The sequence below is a fragment of the Xenopus tropicalis genome, chromosome 9 (assembly GCF_000004195.4).
Source record: "Xenopus tropicalis strain Nigerian chromosome 9, UCB_Xtro_10.0, whole genome shotgun sequence".
NCBI classification, from domain to species: domain Eukaryota; kingdom Metazoa; phylum Chordata; class Amphibia; order Anura; family Pipidae; genus Xenopus; species Xenopus tropicalis.
In genome coordinates, this window is record NC_030685.2 from 48170349 (window position 1) to 48190488 (window position 20140).

The following is a 20140-nucleotide window of genomic DNA, read 5'->3' on the forward strand; positions in this document are numbered from 1 at the left end:
ACAAGAAATAAATGGGATTAGTAATGGAAAATGTCAAATGATTAGCTACTACAAATATTTCTTACAAAACATCCACGATGCAAATCTTGCACCCTTGTAATTAACCCTTCTGTGAACAGTCTGCAAAATCATAATCTGCTCTTGGAAACATGAATAAAACTGGACAGATTACTTGAAAATTCAGGGACATTTTTAGGAAATTCAGCTAGAAGGGCTGTACTGATTGCAATTTAATTTAGACAGACCTGCAACATGTATTTGTTACAAGTGATTGGGTAAAGGGGATAATACATTAATCAGTACCATTGCTTTTATTTGTGCATGGATTTAGCACACTGGAAATGCAGACCTAAAATTATTTTTTTTATCAAATTATTCATGATAAGGGCAAAGCACAAAACACATGGTAGCTTGTACCTGTTTTTGCAATTTGCACCCGGCCCTCCATTCATAAATTCTCTCAAGTTTTCAGGTTCACTTTTTTTTTTTTTTAAATGTCATTGTGGAAAAAATGAGTAAGATCAGGAACTGGCACATTTTTTTCAGTTGTCGGATGCCATGAACGCAGATAGTTAAGATTAATAGGTCTGCCCTAATAGTGGCTTGAGCAGGGAATATTAACTTTAACAGTTTTGTAAATCAGTGATTATACTGAAAATATTTTTTAAAATGGTTAATTATGGTATACAGGCTCTTGCTCTGCTTTTTAGGGCATAAAAGACTGTACAGTTCTTGTGAATGACAGGTAGCTCCATACTGTTTTTAATGATTGATATAAGTGGATTTAGGGTTCTGAATGGGTTCCAGAGTCTAAGTAACACAAACTTTTAGGATTAACCAATTTCTCTTTTGCCACTGGTTAGAGAAGAAGGTTTGTAACGGTATGCCCCCTTTCATGTCTTGAGAGATAACATGATTCCACAAATACAATGCACTAAAGCAAACACTCCTTTTAATGATAGCTATAGGTAAAAAATAATTATCTAGAGGAGTTTATCCTAGTGGTTTTATATTTAGAGAAATGGTCCCTTGTTAAAAAAAAAAAATGGAATACAGAGGCCTATTATCTAGGAAATGCATTGCTCAGGATTAGGTTGCCCTTCAAGTGACTTGTCTATTGCCAAAGACAGCCAACTAACTGACTTAACCCCTACTCCCACGTGTGATAAATATAATCAGATACAGAAATGATGAATAATATCAATAATAATACAATAGATGCAACCTACCGGACCAGTACCCGTGCTACCACAACCTTCACAAACTCCAGGGGGGCCAGGGAGCCCAGGAGAACCAGGACTTCCAGGTTCACCATTTCTGCCAGGAATACCAGGAGTACCCTATAAGCAATGAAACAATATATTACTTTGGAAACATATTTTCCTCCTGTTTTGTGTGTGTGTGTGTGTATATATATATATATATATATATATATATATATATATATTGTTTTATACAGCCCTTTTAACTTTTTTTATGCTACTGTTCTTTTAATTTACATATACAGTACATTCTCATAAACATAAATGTTTGACACAGATCAAATCATAGAATCTACTGTCAGTAAAATGGTCTTTTTATACAAGCTCCATACATTACAGATATGTGGTGGCACTTAAATGGTTATGATTTCAAAATAAATAGATAGGAATAAATTACATATATTTAGCATCTTTGTAGCAGTGGTATTCACTAATTGAGCCTGGTTGATGGCATGTCAGTAGCTTAAATTGTTCAAAAGCTATTGTTTTAGTAAATGCATAATTTAAATTTTAGTTAAGTCAGGCTAACTTTTTTGGCAAATCATTTTTAATGATATATTGACAGGATTTCATTAACATCTACTAATGAAATTCACTCATAATTCACATATATATATATATATATATATATATATATATTTATTTAATATGTATGTTCTCACTTATAAAGATTAATAGCCAGATCAATTAAGCCCCTTTAATATTAATTCAAACAATCTGCCATGTTTTCCACTCAATGCAGAATTTCCATGAATTGCACCATAAAGCCAACTAACATTTGGTGGAACAGAAATTTGGTTTGTGGCTGTTTTTCATGGTTTTGGATAGGGCTGTGCTTACAGTGAGAACAATCCTAAATGCTACATCTTACTGATAGCTCAGTGAGGTATTACACTTTAGTGGCAGTGCTAAATTATAACACCCTCCTGATTTTTCAAGTCCCTAAGAAAGGTTTTTTAATTATAATTTAAATACAGGTCTTTGGGAATAAGTATACACCTGCCATGTTATGTAAATAGTAAAGCAGGCCTTTCAGAAAAGTGTAGCTGAAATATATAATTACTCTTGCATGTTCATGTACTTACTGGATCACCTTTTGGGCCTCGGTTTACAGTGCCTCCTCCATTGGGGCTAGATGGCGTTGGCTATATAAAAACACAAATCTATGTTAGTGGCTTGTAGTATGGAGTAATAGTAAACATAGTTAGCATGTTTCCACATATTTTATAAGGTATCACTAACTTTATGCCTTTACAGTACAAGTAGTTAGTGACCAAATAATTAAATGTGGACATTGAATACAACAATAATAGTATGAGATGCAGTATGTCACATTAAGGGGTTCTTGGTATTACATTTACTTTTGCTAAAGTGTAGATAGTTAGTCTTTATTATTTATTTTTTGTGCAGTATTGTATTGTTTTCTAAAGCTTTTTGGCTATGTAATAAAAGTTTGCCCAGGTGCATTAACCCATAGCAATCCATCAGCTCATTGCATTTACTTGTCACCTGTTTAAAAGCAAATATCTTTTAGTGGCTATGGGTTATTGCTCAATAACATCAAAAAGTGAAAAATATTTTTGTAATATTTAAAGTTTGTATCTGTTTATCCAGGCCCTACAATTAAAATATTTATTGACAACATGTCCTATTTGATATGAGAGAGGTTTTAGTATGTAGTCCTATAGAGCTATGAATGCTATTAGCTATGAATGATAAACTCTTTTATCTTCCTGTGTATGAACTAAACCCACTGTATTCTTCACAGCTGAACTGTTACCTGCGGAGTAAACTTGTGCCTCTTTTCTTTTTTTTTTCAGCTTGAATGGCTGACCCCATGGTTATGCAGCAGCTTGTTTATGTAAAATATAGCAGTGTTTCTGAAGCAAACATACAATTCTTAAGAGTGTTGGGCAACAGTGCATTATAGTTTCATTACTTAAAACCACTTTCTAATTTTAGTGTTAGTATTAATTTTTCAACATAAACTACAGTTGATCTACAGACTGTCAGAGCCACTTTCCTACTCAACATTTTCTATACTGGCGAAAAAATGCTTGTGCTTTGAACTTCCCTTGTAATTCACTTTAATGTCACAAGGGGTGGATTTTGACATTAAAGTCAAACATTACCAGTATTGGTTCTGATGTATTTTGGATGCTTCTAACAGCTCATTATTATACAGGCATAACCTTTATAGCAGAGTGTATAATTGTTTTACCCCAAAAAAGCAAAGGTAAGTAAAAAATTAAAGCTAAAACAAAAATTACTTACACTTGGCCCCTGTGGGCACACAGGACAACATTCTCCAAATGGGATTTCAGGATTGGCACAGTCCAATTCTTGCTCATCGCAGATAATATCATCACACAGCACGGATCCAGTGTCACAAACACAGATTTGGCAAGGTTCTGGTTTCCAGACATCCCTGTCAGCATAAACTTGCCCAAGATGTGTACATTGTCCTATTTCAACTGTAAAAAAATATATATATACTTTAATTGTTTGCTCCTGATTATCCTCAATAATAATAATTTAGGAGAAATTGCATATCTGGCATTTTGATTCTTTTGACTGTAAAACCATTGTTGGGCACCCATTCAAAAAAAACAGCAATAAGTATAACAAAGCAGCAAACAAAAATAGTGAGAAGGGAAGTAAATTAGTATATTATTACTGATAGTAATGAAATTGATTTAATACAAATAACTACATACAACATATAAAATTACATACAAGGGTACCAAGGGACCGATTTATGATTTATATGATTTATTATTGAGGAGATCTGGTAAAATGAGAGAAAAAGCACTAGTGCATTTGTTATATCACTTATTTTTTAACCCTTTTTTACTAGATACACGTAGTAAAAAATGAATAAAAAAAATGCTGCCTTTATTCACACTGTGCACACTGCACAGGGCATTGTAAATTACTTTATTTTTAAGTACACCCAATGTTTAATCTTCTAAAAATAATTTTTAGATTTTTTTTTTTTAGATACAAAATAGGCTACAAAATAGAACATGTTGTACTGTTCAAATTTAGAACATGTTAAACACATAACAGGGAATCTGTTTCCAAACAAATGTGTCACTTTATACACTGTAAAACAGCAAAATAACTTGGCCAAGCAGCCTAGGAATATTCAATTTCCAAACATTAAACTTTGTAACATCTTTTTGCCACGAGGTGGCAGTATTGGACAGTGATTTTGAACATGCACATCTGGATAAAATAAATGTAATACCTAATATGAACTCAAATGAAATAAGATATCAAAGAAGCTAGGGAGAAAATGCTTTGAAAGGGTTTGTTCATTTTTTGCTGCATTTGGCAAATCTGTGTGAGCTGGAAACATTTTTCTGAAGAAATCTGCGTTTGTTTAATTTGCAACATGATTATTTACAGATGGGAGTTATTATTTCGATTACAGTGATATAATTCAATGTACATTGTTTAGACATTTAAAAATTGGTTTTAAACAGTTTGTAAATGTATCCATGGAAAAGCACTGGGACAATAAAGTGTAATTATTGAGGCAGATGTCATCCAAAAACAGCTGCCTCTGCAGATTAAATGACTAAGGTTTTATCCTTCAAATGTAATGAAAAATGCTATGGATGAATGGTAAATAATGAGTGTCAAGATTAAAACAATATTATGGAGATGCACTTTTTTTTGTTTTTTAAATTCAGCACTGATTTTTCAATGCCTTTCTTAAATTTATTTTTATGAACCTGCAACAAATAACAATAATCTAAGGAAATGTATTACACAAAGCACAACAGAGCATACAAAGCAAAATATAGATATCCAGTTGTAAAAAGTGGAGTAAATTCTTTAAAATGACCAAATTATTGCCCTGACCAATTATTAATAAGATAATTATGAGTTACAGCTAAAACTATTTTGCATAAATGCAACTGTTTTTTTAAATACACTAATATGCAAAAATGCCTGTGTTTAGCAGTAATCGTGTTCCCTGAAAGGGAAGTGATCTAATATTTACTTGTACAGTGGATTTAAAAGTGTGTGCAGTGTCGGACTGGGGTGCCAAGGGCCCACCAGAAAACCTTAGACCTTAGGCCCACTCTCCCCTTCTCTGTATATTCCCTTTCTTTAATCTCTTAATTACTTATTTTTACATACTATTATCTATCCCTTCCCCCATTTCTTCAGTTTCTTCTCATATAGAATTGAGTAATGGCCATGGTATAGGCATACAAGGCAAATGGTAGGGTGAGCAGGGGCCCACTGACACCTGGGCCCACCGGGAGTTTTCCTGGTATCCCTATGGGCCAGTCCGACACTGAGGGGCACATTTACTAAGACACGAATCTGAACCGAATTGGAAAAAATCCGATTTGAAAACGAACATTTTGCGACTTTTTCGTATTTTTTGCGATTTTTTCGGCGTCTTTACGACTTTTTCGTTACCAATACGATTTGCGCGAAAAAACGCGAGTTTTTCGTAGCCATTACGAAAGTTGCGCAAAATCTGCCGATTTTTTCGTAGCGTTAAAACTTGCGCGAAAAGTTGCGCCTTTTTCGTAGCGTTAAAACTTAAAAGGTGCAACATTTCGCGCAAGTTTTAACGCTACGAAAAAAGCGCAACTTTTTGCGCAAGTTTTAACGCTACGAAAAATCGCCAGATTTTGCGCAACTTTCAGAATGGCTACGAAAAACTTGCGTTTTTTCGCACAAATCGTATTAGTAACGAAAAAGTCGCGACATTTTTCCGGAAAAATCGCAAAATACCGATCATTACGAAAAAAACGCAATCGGACGCATTCGGCCCGTTCATGGCTTAGTAAATGTGCCCCTGAGTGTGTGGTGAAAAAGTCTGAACACTTTTCTTCATAAAACAAACTAAAGCCTTGGCCCTGCTAACAACACAGTTATAGCACTATTGTCAGTTGGCGATGACAGGGTAAAATGTGCTGTATTAAGCATCATACAGTGGTACCTGAGGAATCACTCCTCTGGGCAAATGGATGGATACTATACAAGTAGCCATAGACATGTATGGCCATCATCCCATTGTTTCATTTATTCAGAGCAACAGTCCTATTTTAAATATCACCTGCCACCTATATTTCAGGGGTAAATATTTTAGAGTGGTACATATAGTCTAAAAATGTGCCAGGCACACATTTTTCTTGGTTCTAACAAACCTCAGGAAAGGCTTAAAGCACCAAGTAAAATGTGGTCACAACAGAGAAGAGCATTGTGAAAGGAGAGGTGGGGCATTTTTAGTGTTTTTGTTTTTTTTTTTTGCAGACAAGCTCAATTTCCTAGAGATAATAGGAATCAACAGGCAATAGCTGCCATGTTTATTGCACTTTTGAAAGCTGCCCTGTAAGAAAAAGCCTAAAAATGGAGTTTGTATTCCCTCCATAAATACAGCTGAAACTTGTTATCCAGAATGCAAAGGAGCCCTGTACTAGTAATGTTTGTGCCTCTTGGTACTCCAGCACTTGCGTCAGCCTCCTCTTTTTAATTACAATCTAAGTCACTTTGATAGATTCGCACAGTTAATATTATTACAATATTATTGATCATTATGCTTTTGTTTAGATTCATGTTCTAAATTCATGTTTTTAATCATCCTTTCTCTAACATCATGCTACTCAACCTTTCTCTAACATCATGCTACTCAACCTTTCTCTAACATTATGCTACTCAACCTTTCTCTAACATTATGCTACTCAACCTTTCTCTAACATCATGCTACTCAACCTTTCTCTAACATCATGCTACTCAACCTTTCTCTAACATTATGCTACTCAACCTTTCTCTAACATTATGCTACTCAACCTTTCTCTAACATTATGCTACTCAACCTTTCTCTAACATCATGCTACTCAACCTTTCTCTAACATTATGCTACTCAACCTTTCTCTAACATTATGCTACTCAACCTTTCTCTAACATTATGCTACTCAACCTTTCTTCAACATTATGATACTCAACCTTTCTCTAACATTATGATACTCAACCTTTCTCTAACATCATGCTACTCAACCTTTCTCTAACATTATGCTACTCAACCTTTCTCTAACATCATGCTACTCAACCTTTCTCTAACATCATGATACTCAACCTTTCTCTAACATTATGATACTCAACCTTTCTCTAACATCATGCTACTCAACCTTTCTCTAACATCATGCTACTCAACCTTTCTCTAACATTATGCTACTCAACCTTTCTCTAACATTATGCTACTCAACCTTTCTCTAACATCATGCTACTCAACCTTTCTCTAACATCATGCTACTCAACCTTTCTCTAACATCATGCTACTCAACCTTTCTCTAACATCATGCTACTCAACCTTTCTCTAACATCATGCTATTCAATCTTTCTAACTCATCCCACTAGAAACAAGAGGACATCCAGCGAGACTGGAAGAAACAATCTTTTAAAATAAGCATAGAAAGGGTTTATTTGCTGCAAGGGCAGCTAGGTTACAGATTTCCCTACAAAGAATGAATGATTTGTTTGGAGGGATCTAAAATTTGTTTTATAACAGTCCCGTAAGATCATATATTGTTATAATTTCTTTAAGCAATGACAGAAGTGCCATTTTGTGGCTAGAAAGGAATTTCTTATCTGCAAAGTTAAACTGACAACTAGTTACTGGAAGGTTTTTTTTTTACCTTCACCTTGATCAGCTTTAAAAAAGGTTAATCTTTTGTGCTTTGACCAAATTATTTCTAAATAATGAACATAAAAAGGGCAAAATAATGTTGCCACTTTATTTCTGGAATGTGACACTGACATAAGAAAGGCTTGCCTCTGGTATATTATTGAAATTTAATTGACATCTGGGCCATTTGACTTGAGTTTTGGTCTCATAACACAGATGAAAATTTAAGAAAGGTATAGGATGCAATATGTAGTTGTCTATACTCTGTCTATCTTTGCTAGATAAAAAAAATATTTAGCTATCTGACTTTTGCAAAATATTCTCTTGAATGTAAAAAATGTTCAGATTTCCCCTAACTGTAACACATATTCATATATTTTTTTAGTATGGGACAGGGATGCACCAAACCCTGTTTTTCAGATTCAGCCAAACCCAAGCCAAATCCATCATAAGGGATTTGGCTGAATATCGAACCGAATCCTATCATATGCTAATTAGTATTTGGAAGGGTTAAATGGCGGCGCACGCAAAGTGCACAGAGAAAAATTTTCCACTTCCGTGTTCACGCAGCGACACTTAACCAGCAAATGCTAATTAGGGTTCGGATTCGGTATTCTGTTGAATCCCTTACGATGGATTTGGGGGTTCAGTGCAACCCTGTCCCATATTAAAAAAATTACAAATATGTGTTACAAGAGAGTTACAGTTTTGGTTCAGCCAGAACCATGGCCGAATCCGAACCCTGACGAAAAAGGCCAAATCCTGGGCGAATACTGAACCAAATCCTGGATTCGGTGCATCCCTAGTAGGGGACATTGTAAATCAAACTTTATAGTTCTCTGACATTTTAATGTAACAGTATGTTATTGGACCACACAGAAAGTAGAGAAGAAAAAGGCTGTAGGGGAAAGAAAAATATATATAATCCTTTGAACATTTTTGTTTTTTCAAGTCAAGAAAACTTCATATATCCTACTCTAGCTGCTGCATGTCAAATTCAAGTAATAAACTGGCATATTTATTGACGGCATATTACAGAAAAATGTTAGACATTTGTTCATTTTCGTTTAGAGAAAGTAAACCCCAGAAAGACACACATATATATATATATATATATATATATATATATATATATATATATATAGAAGACTTTATAAAATGGTCCTCACTAAATTAAATAATCTTAAAGAATAATGTATGGGGGGTAACATAAAAAGGCAGGTGGGTTTGGAGTCCTTCCCAGTCCTTCCCTGTCTATATAAGGAGCTTTCTGGGTGCCATGTTTGCAAAGAAAATTGAAAATACATGTAAACCTTTTTTCTATGAAGAATAGTTGTAGCATAGCGAACAGGAGCTTCTCTAATATGGTAGGTAGGTATATGCTTTTGCAGAGCTTAAAACACATTAACTGCAATGTAATTTTGCCTTCACATTGACTAAAACTCATTTCAACAAAAAAATCATAGTTTTGAAATCTGTTACACAAAGTAAAAAGCTGCAAGTTCATCACTAGTCAGGTATAGAGCCAACAGGCTGGTTGTAGCAATATGGGATGCCATGATAAAAAATAATAGTTTCCTCTATACTAATGAATCTGCCAATACTACAGCCTCAGGGAGAAAGTTCCACAACCCTTTCTGCATCTTAGGTTGAACCACCTGTCTTCTAATCTGAAAAGATGAGCTTTTTTTTTTTAATGGTTCCCTTGTATATTTATAGAACATATCCCTGCCTCACGTGCCTCTTCTCCAGTGTAAACAAACCCAACTTAACCAGCCTTCCCTTATAACCAAGGTCTTCCATAGCTATATTTCCTTAGTAGCTGTTCTTTAGACTTTCTTTCATTAATATATTTTCAGAAATTGGAGACCAAAACTGCATTGCATATTCTAGATGGGGCCTTACTGGTGCTTTGAAAAGACGGAGTTTGATCCTCTTCTCCTGTAAATATATAGCCCTTTTAATACAAGCCTTAATAATAGGGGAATGAAAAGCAAAGCATTAAATTTCAGTGGAAAAAAAAGCTTTGTGGGAACAAAAACAAAAGGAATTCCAAAAACATTTTTTATAAACAGTAATATCAAGATGCAGGTTAAGAATGTGGCTGCATTAAAACGTGGAAATATTTTGGTTACGGGGGAAAAGGGAAATGTCCTTAATTATTATGTTTCCATGGTGTATACAGTTGAGGAGTTACAATATCCACTATGTGGTGGTACAGATTGGTCCACTGACATAAGTTATCATTGACTAACACAAAAGATATGGCACTTAATTGTTGACATGGGCCCAATGGAATAGACTCTCAACTAATATCAGTTGTAGCCAAAGATTTTTATGACTCCCTTTAGTATCTGTTATGGTACCAGTGGACAGGAGGAACTAACAGATCATCACAGGGTGGTTTGCCAATGGTGTAATATCTACTAGGGTTATAGTTTTTAAGAGTCCTGCAGGGTTCTAAATTGTGCTATTTATTGTGTGTTTGCTAATGACATAAAGCTAGGCAGGACAATTAAATCCATTGAGCATGCAGGAGGATTTGGGTATACCGCAAATATAGGCAGCATAGTGGGAGACGAGATCCAGTGTTGATACTGTAATTGTAGGGTTATGCACTTGGGATTTAACAATATGCAAGAGACTTACACTTCTAAAGGTGCTTAGTAAGATAAATCCTTGATGGAGAAGGACCTAGGGCTACTTGGCTACTTGTGTGTAATAACCTTAGCTGTAAAAGGTTGTGCCTATCAGCAGTGGGAGGGGCCAGCAAGGTATTGTCTTTGTATTAAATGGGATATACAGTAAATTCACTATGGGAGGGGGTCATTATTCTCCTTTACAATGTACTGCTAAACCCTTATGTAGAATATGCACTATTGTCTTGGTTTCCAGTGCTCAAAAGTAATATTTTCTAATAATTACCAATTCATATACATTCATTAACAGAGATAACTTCCAGACAAAAGCAACTAAGCTTATAATGGTATGGAGGATCTCAGTTATAAAGAAAAGGATGAGCAAGCTGGGACTGTTCTCACTGAAGAAGAGCCATACAATCTGTCAGATGCTTTTTGATCAGTACTATAGATCCTTCCAGTGGGCAACCCTTTATATTAGATGAGATCATGTTGAATCCTACATTGCAAAATGTATTTTTTATAATGGGAATTGTGAAGGTGTGGAATTCTCTCATTCTCCTTCTGAAGAGATTGTGCATTATATATTAGATAGAGATGGTTGAATGTCTTCTAGACATTCTAGTCTTCTAGACTAGAGATGTAGCGAACATCGCCGAAAATGTTCGCGAACCCGTTCCCGGACTTTCGCCAAAACTCGCGAATATTCGCGAACTTTGCGAACCCCATAGACTTCAATGGGAAGGCGAACTTTAAAACCTAGAAAAGCCATTTCTGGCCAGAAAACTGATTTTAAAGTTGTTTAAAGGGTGCCACGACCTGGACAGTGGCATGCAGGAGGGGGATCAAGCAAAAATTTCTCTGAAAAATACTTTGTAAAAAAAACGCCAAAAAAAACGCCAAAAAAAAACGCCAAAAAATAACGCCAAAAAAAAAAAACGCAAGCTATTCCTATGTATATGCATAGGCGATAAAACGCGGCGGGAAAACCAAGGCGAAAAAACGCGGGCCAAAAAAAAACGCGGCGAACCCAAAGTGGCGAACATCAGCAAAAGTCCGTGAATTTTCGCGAACACGAACACCCGATGTTCGCGCGAATTAGTTCGCCGGCGAACAGTTCGCTACATCTCTATTCTAGACTAGTCTTCTAGTTTAACCAGGGGCTGATGCAATTTTATTTGGTCCCCATACACGGGCCGATTCTAGCTGCCAATAACGGTCCCTTAGACCGATCCGGCCGCTAATCGGCCCGTGTATGGGCACTACCGACGGGCCTGCCCGACCGATATCTGGCCTGAAATCGGCCAGATATCTATCGGGCAGGTTAAAAAATCTAGTTGGATCAGGGACTGCATCGGCTTGTTGATGCGGTCCCCGGACTGATTTTGCGTATACCCATCATTATAATTTGATAATTTGGCCCTGGGGCCGGGATTCTCCCGATATCCCCCACCTAAGATCCGCTCGCTTGGTGACATTGCTTGGCGACATCACCAAGCGAGCGGATCTGTAGGTGTATGGGCACCTTAAGTAGTACTTTAGAAAAAGTAGTCGGTGTTTGGAACCAATGAGCCGTCTAATTTCTCTTTGGCAATGTGCAACAAAATGTTTTATGCTCACTTTAAAAACTGTGTAGGCAATGTGTTAGAAGGTATTAGAAGGAATTAATACTAAGGGGCCCATTTATCAAAGTACAATTAAGTCAGAAAAAAAAAATTGTATTGTAGTTTTAGTACTGTGCGTATTTTTTTAAGTTTTTTTCGTTAATTTGCGCAACTTTTTCGTAATTTTTTTAGAACAAATTTGTATTTGCCACAACGAGTACAAAAGTTTTGGATTCATTCAAGCTTCAGTATCGTGACTTTCCTTGGGCCAGGTTAGAGCTGCAGAGTGTCATTGAGTCCTATGGGAGGCTTCCAAAATCATGCACTGAAGGTTCAAAGCCAGAAAGGTTTTCCCGCCATTTACAATCGTTTGGATACAAACATTTTGTGACTATTGGATCACCATTTACAAACAATTGTTTCAATACAAAAATTTTGGAACTTTTGGATCGTAAGTACAAAATTTTCGCATTCAAATGAAAAGAATTTTCGTGACATTTGCAATCTTCGGAAATCCCATAGCAATGAATAGAAAGTGTGTGACTTTTTCTGTGGTGAACTCTAAACTCACATTTTGATAAATCTGCCCCATAGGGTTATTTTAAGAAACAACAATAACAACTTTTTGCTTTACATGAATGTTATTTAACAAGCACATTTGTATTTTCAAAAAGAATAGAGGTTTTCAACTTTTTTTTTTTACCAAGGCCTCATATGTTTATTATATTCAACAGCCAGGCCTCAAATATGTGAAGCATAACTAAGGCAAGCACATGTGTCTGGAAATATTAGGTTTGACAGACACAGAGCTACAGGGCAAGCTAACGAAAAGCTAAGCAACAAGTTCTCACAAAACTTCATTTACACCTGAGTCATCTGTTATTTAGCGGAAGGTTATATGCCTAAGGCTTTGTTCAGAAGTAGGTCAAGTGATGACATTAAAGATGAACAGTAATCCTGAAATTGCTTACTAATCTTCACATTTTTTTCTTGACACAGTCTTACTAAGAGAAGGACAGGGGTGCTCGTGCATGGAAAAAGGACATTTTCTTTATGTGCTGTAAATTGTCTCATAAAATCATGTTTGACATAGAATACAGAAAGTTAATTTTTAATTTAACTGTTGGAATTACTTTAGGCCTCAAAGAACCATTGGATTAAAAACATTTCTTTAAATTTACTTGTAAAGCAAGTCATATTTGAAGCATAAATTATGGAAAATTGAAGTGGTTTCTTAGCTAATCTGCAAGGAATTCACTTTCCTCAAACACTGCCAAAACATGCAAGGCAAAAGACAGTGCTCCTAATTGCAGCTAACAAATGTCTAATGCGTGCCTTATCTCATGTTTTCCGTTGTCACATTGACATTTAACAGACAATGTTTCTGCCAGGAAGCCTAGGGCCGAGTCCAATATTTTTGTCTGAGAAAAGATTGTTAAAACAGTTTCACTGATCAAATTATACAGAACAAAACTTTATGCCATGAAAATCAGCCATTTAGATTTTATGTAAGCAAGATATATCCAAGTCTTTCTTTAATGGAGTATACAACAATGGTTCTTTTATTTCATTTTAACTCAGATCAGTCTTTCTTTTTAGGTATGATGCTGCATAATGTTATATGTAAAGTTAAATAACATCAAGTAACATCAATAACATAAAGTTAAAACATCATATGGATATGTGGTACTTGGCTTTAACTTCTTACAAAGTTAATTTTGTGCAACTGGTTTTGCACATTGCCACAGATAACATAGATAAGGCCCAATGGTTGAATGGGCAAAATATTTACATATACATTTTTTGCTTAAGAAAAAGATGAAGGGTTTGTTTTGGAGATTGGTACTATAAATAGTAGTCAGCATGGTTTGATGAAAGATAGATCTTGCCTAGCTAATTCCCTTATAATCTAGTGATTAGGAAACTGGACAGTTGTAATGTTGAAGATATAGATTTTTACAAGGAATTTGAAACAAAGCTGCATTCATTTTTATGTTTGATTGAACTGTCTTGGGAATATTGTATGCACATGAAAAGAATAATTGTTCTCTATATTTATGTCTCCCCTAAAGGGCTGAGTGGTAAATCTTCCAACTAGACTAGACTGGTAACCCAGAAGATTATTTCATTTGTTTATTATCAACTTCAAAGTTGCTGTTTAAAACAATGTATAAGTGTTTGCCAGGGCCTGAACTAGGGGTAGTTGGGACAGGTAGCTGCCTAGGGCTTGCTGATGATACTAAATACAATAACGCAAACAAGTAGAGTGTACATGTGTATTATAGTGGAGCAGGGTTACCATTAACTCCTTGATGGATCTAGTGGATGTTAAATATTACTGTATTAATAATGCCACCATGCAGCAAGGTGGGCCAAAACCTGCGTTATATCTCTAAAGCAGAAAGGAAAATATAACATGTTGCCAGTAGAAGTAAGGGAATGGTAGTGCCACATGACAGATAAGTTTAAAAAAAATTAAAAAGTCCGACAGTGCTCTGTCACATGTGGGAGATTATCTCTTCTGGAGGGACAAAGCATCTGAAAATAGATGTGAATCAAGAACAATGGGGATCACTGCATGTAAACATTTACCACTCAGTGATCTGGCATAATCACTTCTTTTTGTTCTCATATTGTATTAATAACTGAATGTGGATGTTTTCCTGAATGCATTGTTATATTGTGCTTTCTGTATCTTTATACAGTATAAAATTGAGAGTCAGCTTTGAATTTAATTTATGTTAACTACAATTGCTTGATCCAGGGACTGTTTCGGATTGCCATGGGGTCAGGAAGGAATTTTTTCCCTCTTGAGGCATAATTGGCACTTGCTTCAGGTTGGGTTTTTTGCCTTCCTCTGGATCAAAACAATGAACATATGATTATTTTAAGTTTTGTTTGTCACAGCAGCGGTAGGACCTTGACAGAGTACTGCACAAGTAATTTTAGCAGAGGAAGAAAGGAGGTTCTCTCCTGTGTTTGCACAGTCGATTGCTAGATACAGACGCTACTACTGCTTGTGCTAGGTGACAGCCTGCTTGGATTTCCTATTATCGAGACACTGCAGATCCAGGACCGGCAGCAGGGCTGCTGACCTTCTCTCATGGTTGGTGATGCAGCTCCTGCTGGTAGCAGAGTTTGGGGTCATCCTCTCTGTAGTTTGAAGCAGTCTAAAACTAATTCAAGTCTTCAGCGAGCAATGGCAGAGCATTCTGCAGTAGCAACCTCTTAAGGAATGATGGCTTTAGAATATTGCCTTGGGTTAGGCTGGCAAGGTCCTATTTATTTGATAAAATGTGAATAATTTCTGAGGCCATTTTCTCCACCTCTCCTGGTGTAACAAAACAAAGAGGTTCAGTGTGGTGCCTCAAGGCGAAGGGTCAAGTGAGGTGTCCCCTTGTCATGTATTTTTATATTTTTTTGTATTCTACTGAAAAGGTGATTTCATGTGGGCTACAAGGTGCTAAATCTGACATAGCCCATAGCATTTTAGGAACGTGTGGGGGGTGGGGCATTAAAGTAGAAGCCAATGGTTTAGATCAAGACAAAGTAAAGGAAGCCAGAGTAGGCTTGGTGGTTATCAGATATGTACCATGAGACAGAGACAATAATGAGAAGGAGCGTTTATAGAAGGCATGCAAATAGAATTAAATAGAATATGAAAGAACTGAAATGTCTGTTAAGGGACTGTTTGTAGTCAAGAAAAAAATAACATTGTCAGTTAAGAAAATATGATTCCCAATTACCTGTGGGAAGTAAAAATTAACCTTAACATTACCTCCAATAGAGATACTGTAAAGTCCTGTTCTTGGTGCTAAGGATATGGCAATATAAGCCATGTCTCTTGAGAATGGGTAAGGCTATAGGATTGTAAATGCAGTAGCATTATTCTAACTTGCAGATTTAATTGTTTCAAATGTGAAAACACCCTGGGCTGCAAGTAGATGTACAGTTAGTTCCACTCCCAAAATAATTCTGTGTTTTGTCCAATGATAGATTTTTAAGAAAACATCTTGGTAACATGATCTTAGATGGTGATTCTGCAAACACATAACTTAGGCTCAATACACTGGTGCATAATATGGTGGTTGACCCATTCCATTTCTTTTATTTATCTACTGAGTATTGTTAGTGCACATATAGTCCTCCAGTGTTTTCACACATGCTGTAAAATTATATGATTTGCCATTTAAGTGTTGTGATCTGGCTTACAGTATCTGTGCCACACCCTAATAAGACACAATGTCAATGAAACTATGACATGTTAGGTCATTCATAGTATTATTTAAGGTTTTGGGAAATTAAAAATGGTAATGCTAAAATCTCTGCAGCCTTGCACACAGCATTCTTCTTTGGTCTCATTATTTTATTGCAAAGTTGCATGACAAACACCTTCTGTGGGGCTGCACGGTGTCAGAAAGTGCATATATATAGGAGAGGGCATAGATACAATGTAAAAAGCAATATAATGCTGTAAATAGTATATATAAAAAAATCTTCACATTTTGATGATATGTTCGAATAAAGATTTCTATGTGAATAAGTGATTTCTAAAATTGAACCATATGAATAAAGCACAAAATTAGTTAAATTCAACTTGATTTAATTATTGAGCATTGCCATGGATTGACACAGGATACATGGAATTCTGTATGGATAAGGTGTGGCAAGCCTTTCCAAGACTAGACCTATATATTTTCATTGATGGTAACATTCATATTGGCCACATGGTGGCAGCAGTTCCACATCACAAGTCTGCATTGTTAATCCCCATTGGAAATGCATGTGAAAAACTGATTCTCCCCCTCTTTGAGAATGTCAGCAGTTTCTGATTGTTAAAATCTGGACTAAGAATGCCAGTAATAAATCAAATGACCACTGTCCAAGGATTTTCTTGTAACACACAAAGGGTAATAAAATCTGTTCAACAGGACATATGTTTTACATTAGCCTACTCATTTGTTCTTATGTGTGCACATTAGAAACCCTAAAGAGAAACCCCTAATGACTATAGTCTTTCTATAGTAACATACAGTATATCCATAACTATGAGATCATATAGTGTTCATTGCCAGTTTCTGCAGACTACATAGGGAATGTTCTTCATTTGAAAACACAGCTTATTCCAGCTGTTACAACATGAGCTGGAAATTCATAGCCAGCAGCTATGACTATATGGAAATTGTTACTCTAAGACGTGACAAATAATTTGTAGGCAATGTATTCTGTTTCTTTAAAACCCATACAAACCCACACATAAAATGTTTTATTAAGTAATTCACAAAGTGCAGAAATATGACAACTTTAACGCTCAGCCGTTAACAAAGGCCAACTCTCCCACAAGTCTAATCATGCATTTTGGGCAAAAAGCTTATTCTAAACGATTAATCCAAACAACAGTCAGCTCCACCCAGAACTGCCAGTGTTTCATTTCATGGACAGATATACATAATGTAATAGGCAACAAATGCAGAAAAAGATTGGGAAAACATACAATAGTATATTTGTTACAGTGACATACATTTTGTCTTGTACTTGGCTTGTACACTGTTCACAGCAAATTAGAGGGTGCACATTATCTATAACGGAGCATGCAGGGGTGGGGACGTATAACTGCATCTATTGTTTCTGTGAAATAAGTTTTATTGCCAGCTTCATTCTGGATGCTAAAATCCTTCAATTAATTGATTGTCTCCTAACAAAGATGCCATATACATTGCTGGTCAGTTCCTGAACCAGTTAAATTGGTTCCTAACAAAAGAAAGCAGATGGCTAGTCAAAAAAAAACCCTTTTTGCACTAGCAGTTAAAGTACAAGTAAAACACTGCATAACTGTATGTAATTCAAATAACATAGTCATACTGAAATTAAACTAAGTTCATATTTTACAGAATCAGTTTTATAATTGTAAACAAGCACATATTGTGTATAGTCTGAATGCAAACACCCAAAAATTAATGTTAACTTTAACAACTGGAATACATCAAATGTATGTTAATGTGAAATATATTGTAAAAACATATTAATTGTATATTAGGGATTAGTATCAGCTGGCACACAGAGAAAGGAAGTAAAACAGTTTTTTAAAGAAGAAATTTGTATAAACTATAAAAGGCTGTTTATTGCTGCATTAGTGTAAGATTTTATGAGATAATGGGAAGCTGAGCTTCCTCTCAATGGACCAGCATCATGAACAGAAATTAAGAACCTTGATCCTTAAACAATCTTTGAAAAATCACTGTACAGCATAGGGATTGTATATATATATATTTCAAAGATCATTTTTTCACAGAGCAATCCCACTGAGGATGCTGCACCCCTCTGATTCCAGCTGTACATGCTTTAAATTGCTATAGAGCTTTTACATGACATGAAGTAAATAATGAAACTGTGAGAGTGTTACTCACCATTCTGCTGTTGTGCCAAAATCAGAGAAGGGTAAGTCACTGCTAGGGTACAGAGAAGGGACGCAATTTGCACTAAGCTCATCATGTCTAAATGTTAGACATGAGACTCTAAGTGCAGACTCGGGGGGAAAACAAAATAAAACTTGTCAAGTTAGCACCATCAATTGTTTCCCCTGCCCCTTCAGCGATGGGCCCTGTTACAGAACTAAGCCACTCTGATTCCTTTGCACTCCTTTTAAATAGGGAAAACTTTGGCATCCATTAAATTCCACCCCTTTCTGAAACTTGAGAGAGGTGTTCCCAGCCTTAAACTCCTTCACTGCTGAAGAAATCCCTACATGGTCTACACTGAAAAGTGCTGCAGAGTTTGACAGAGAAGTGGTTAACACACAGGGAACTGCAACTGACCTTTGAGAACAGGAAGATAGTTTAAAGAATCCATCTGGAATTAGGATTTTTACAGTGTTTCTGCACAGTACTGTTGCTAGTGTTGGACTGCAGTCTATATATAGACAGGGCAGATGTAGAGGCTTTCCTTAATGTAGAAAAACTAATAACATTTTGTATGTGGTACTTTGTTGCTACAATTTGTTTCAAAAGCACAGTTTTAAAAACGATAGGGAGGAAAAATACCCATCTAGCTCGGGGAACAACACATTTTTATGTATGTATGTATGAATTTATGTTTGATCAATGATCCTATAATGCAACATATTCTAATTGCTCACTAATGAATTTATTGGCAAGTGTCACTACTTGAATTGCCAAGCTTGTTCACAAAACAATGCAATGTACATGAGGGATGCCAAATTCATGTACTACAAGATGTGAACTGAGGATCCCAGGGTACAGACAGATGTTGGCTGGCTGAGAATGTTGGGAGCTGGAATACAAGAACAGATAAAGACTGTGATTTCACATTACCTTTATTCATGATTTAGAGACCCATGATAGCTGCATTTATTTTGTTTTTACAGGGAAGAATATGTTTCATATTAATGGGGAAGTTTAAGTTAACTTTAATGTTTTATAATGTTCATAATAAAAAATATGCAAGCCACTTATATCCTTAATGAAACTGCACTAAACAAATCCATAATGGAGAAGGACCTTGGAGTCCTTGTAGATAATAAACTTGGCTGTAGCAAGCAATGCCAGGCAGCAAGCAATGTCAGAAAGGGCAAACAAGGTTTTGAGCTGTATTAAAAGGGGTATAGCTTCACTGAGGAGGTGTTTATTCTTCTACTTTTAAGAGGGCTGGTAAGGCCCCACCTAGATAGATTGTGCAGTTTTGGTCTCCAGTGCTCAAATGGGATATTACTGAATTAGAGTGCAACTAAGCTGATAAAGATTATGGAAAGATATGAACAAAGACTATCCAAGATGGTCTATTGATACTGGAAAAGAGACACTTGAAAGAACAGTTCAGGGTAAAAATAAAACTGGGTAAATAGATATGCTATGCAAAATTGTATTTTTTTCTAATATAGTTAGGCAAAAATGTAATCTTTAAAGGCTGAAGTGGATGTCTAACATAATACACAGAATACTATTTCCTCCTTTTAGCTCTCTA

At 35.8% G+C, this 20140-nt stretch overlaps 1 protein-coding gene across 1 annotated transcript in view; it reads right to left on the bottom strand.

Annotated features, from left to right (window-relative positions):
- The window catches only part of col3a1 (collagen, type III, alpha 1 (Ehlers-Danlos syndrome type IV, autosomal dominant)), a 59544-nt gene extending 40778 nt beyond the window's left edge, over positions 1-18766 (bottom strand). The window contains 4 exon segments of the mRNA NM_001142907.1: positions 1230-1340; positions 2348-2407; positions 3537-3736; positions 18568-18766. Coding sequence (NP_001136379.1) covers positions 1230-1340; positions 2348-2407; positions 3537-3736; positions 18568-18652 — 456 coding nt within the window. The 5' untranslated portion in view covers positions 18653-18766.
- Between the last annotated feature and the right edge of the window lie 1374 nt (positions 18767-20140).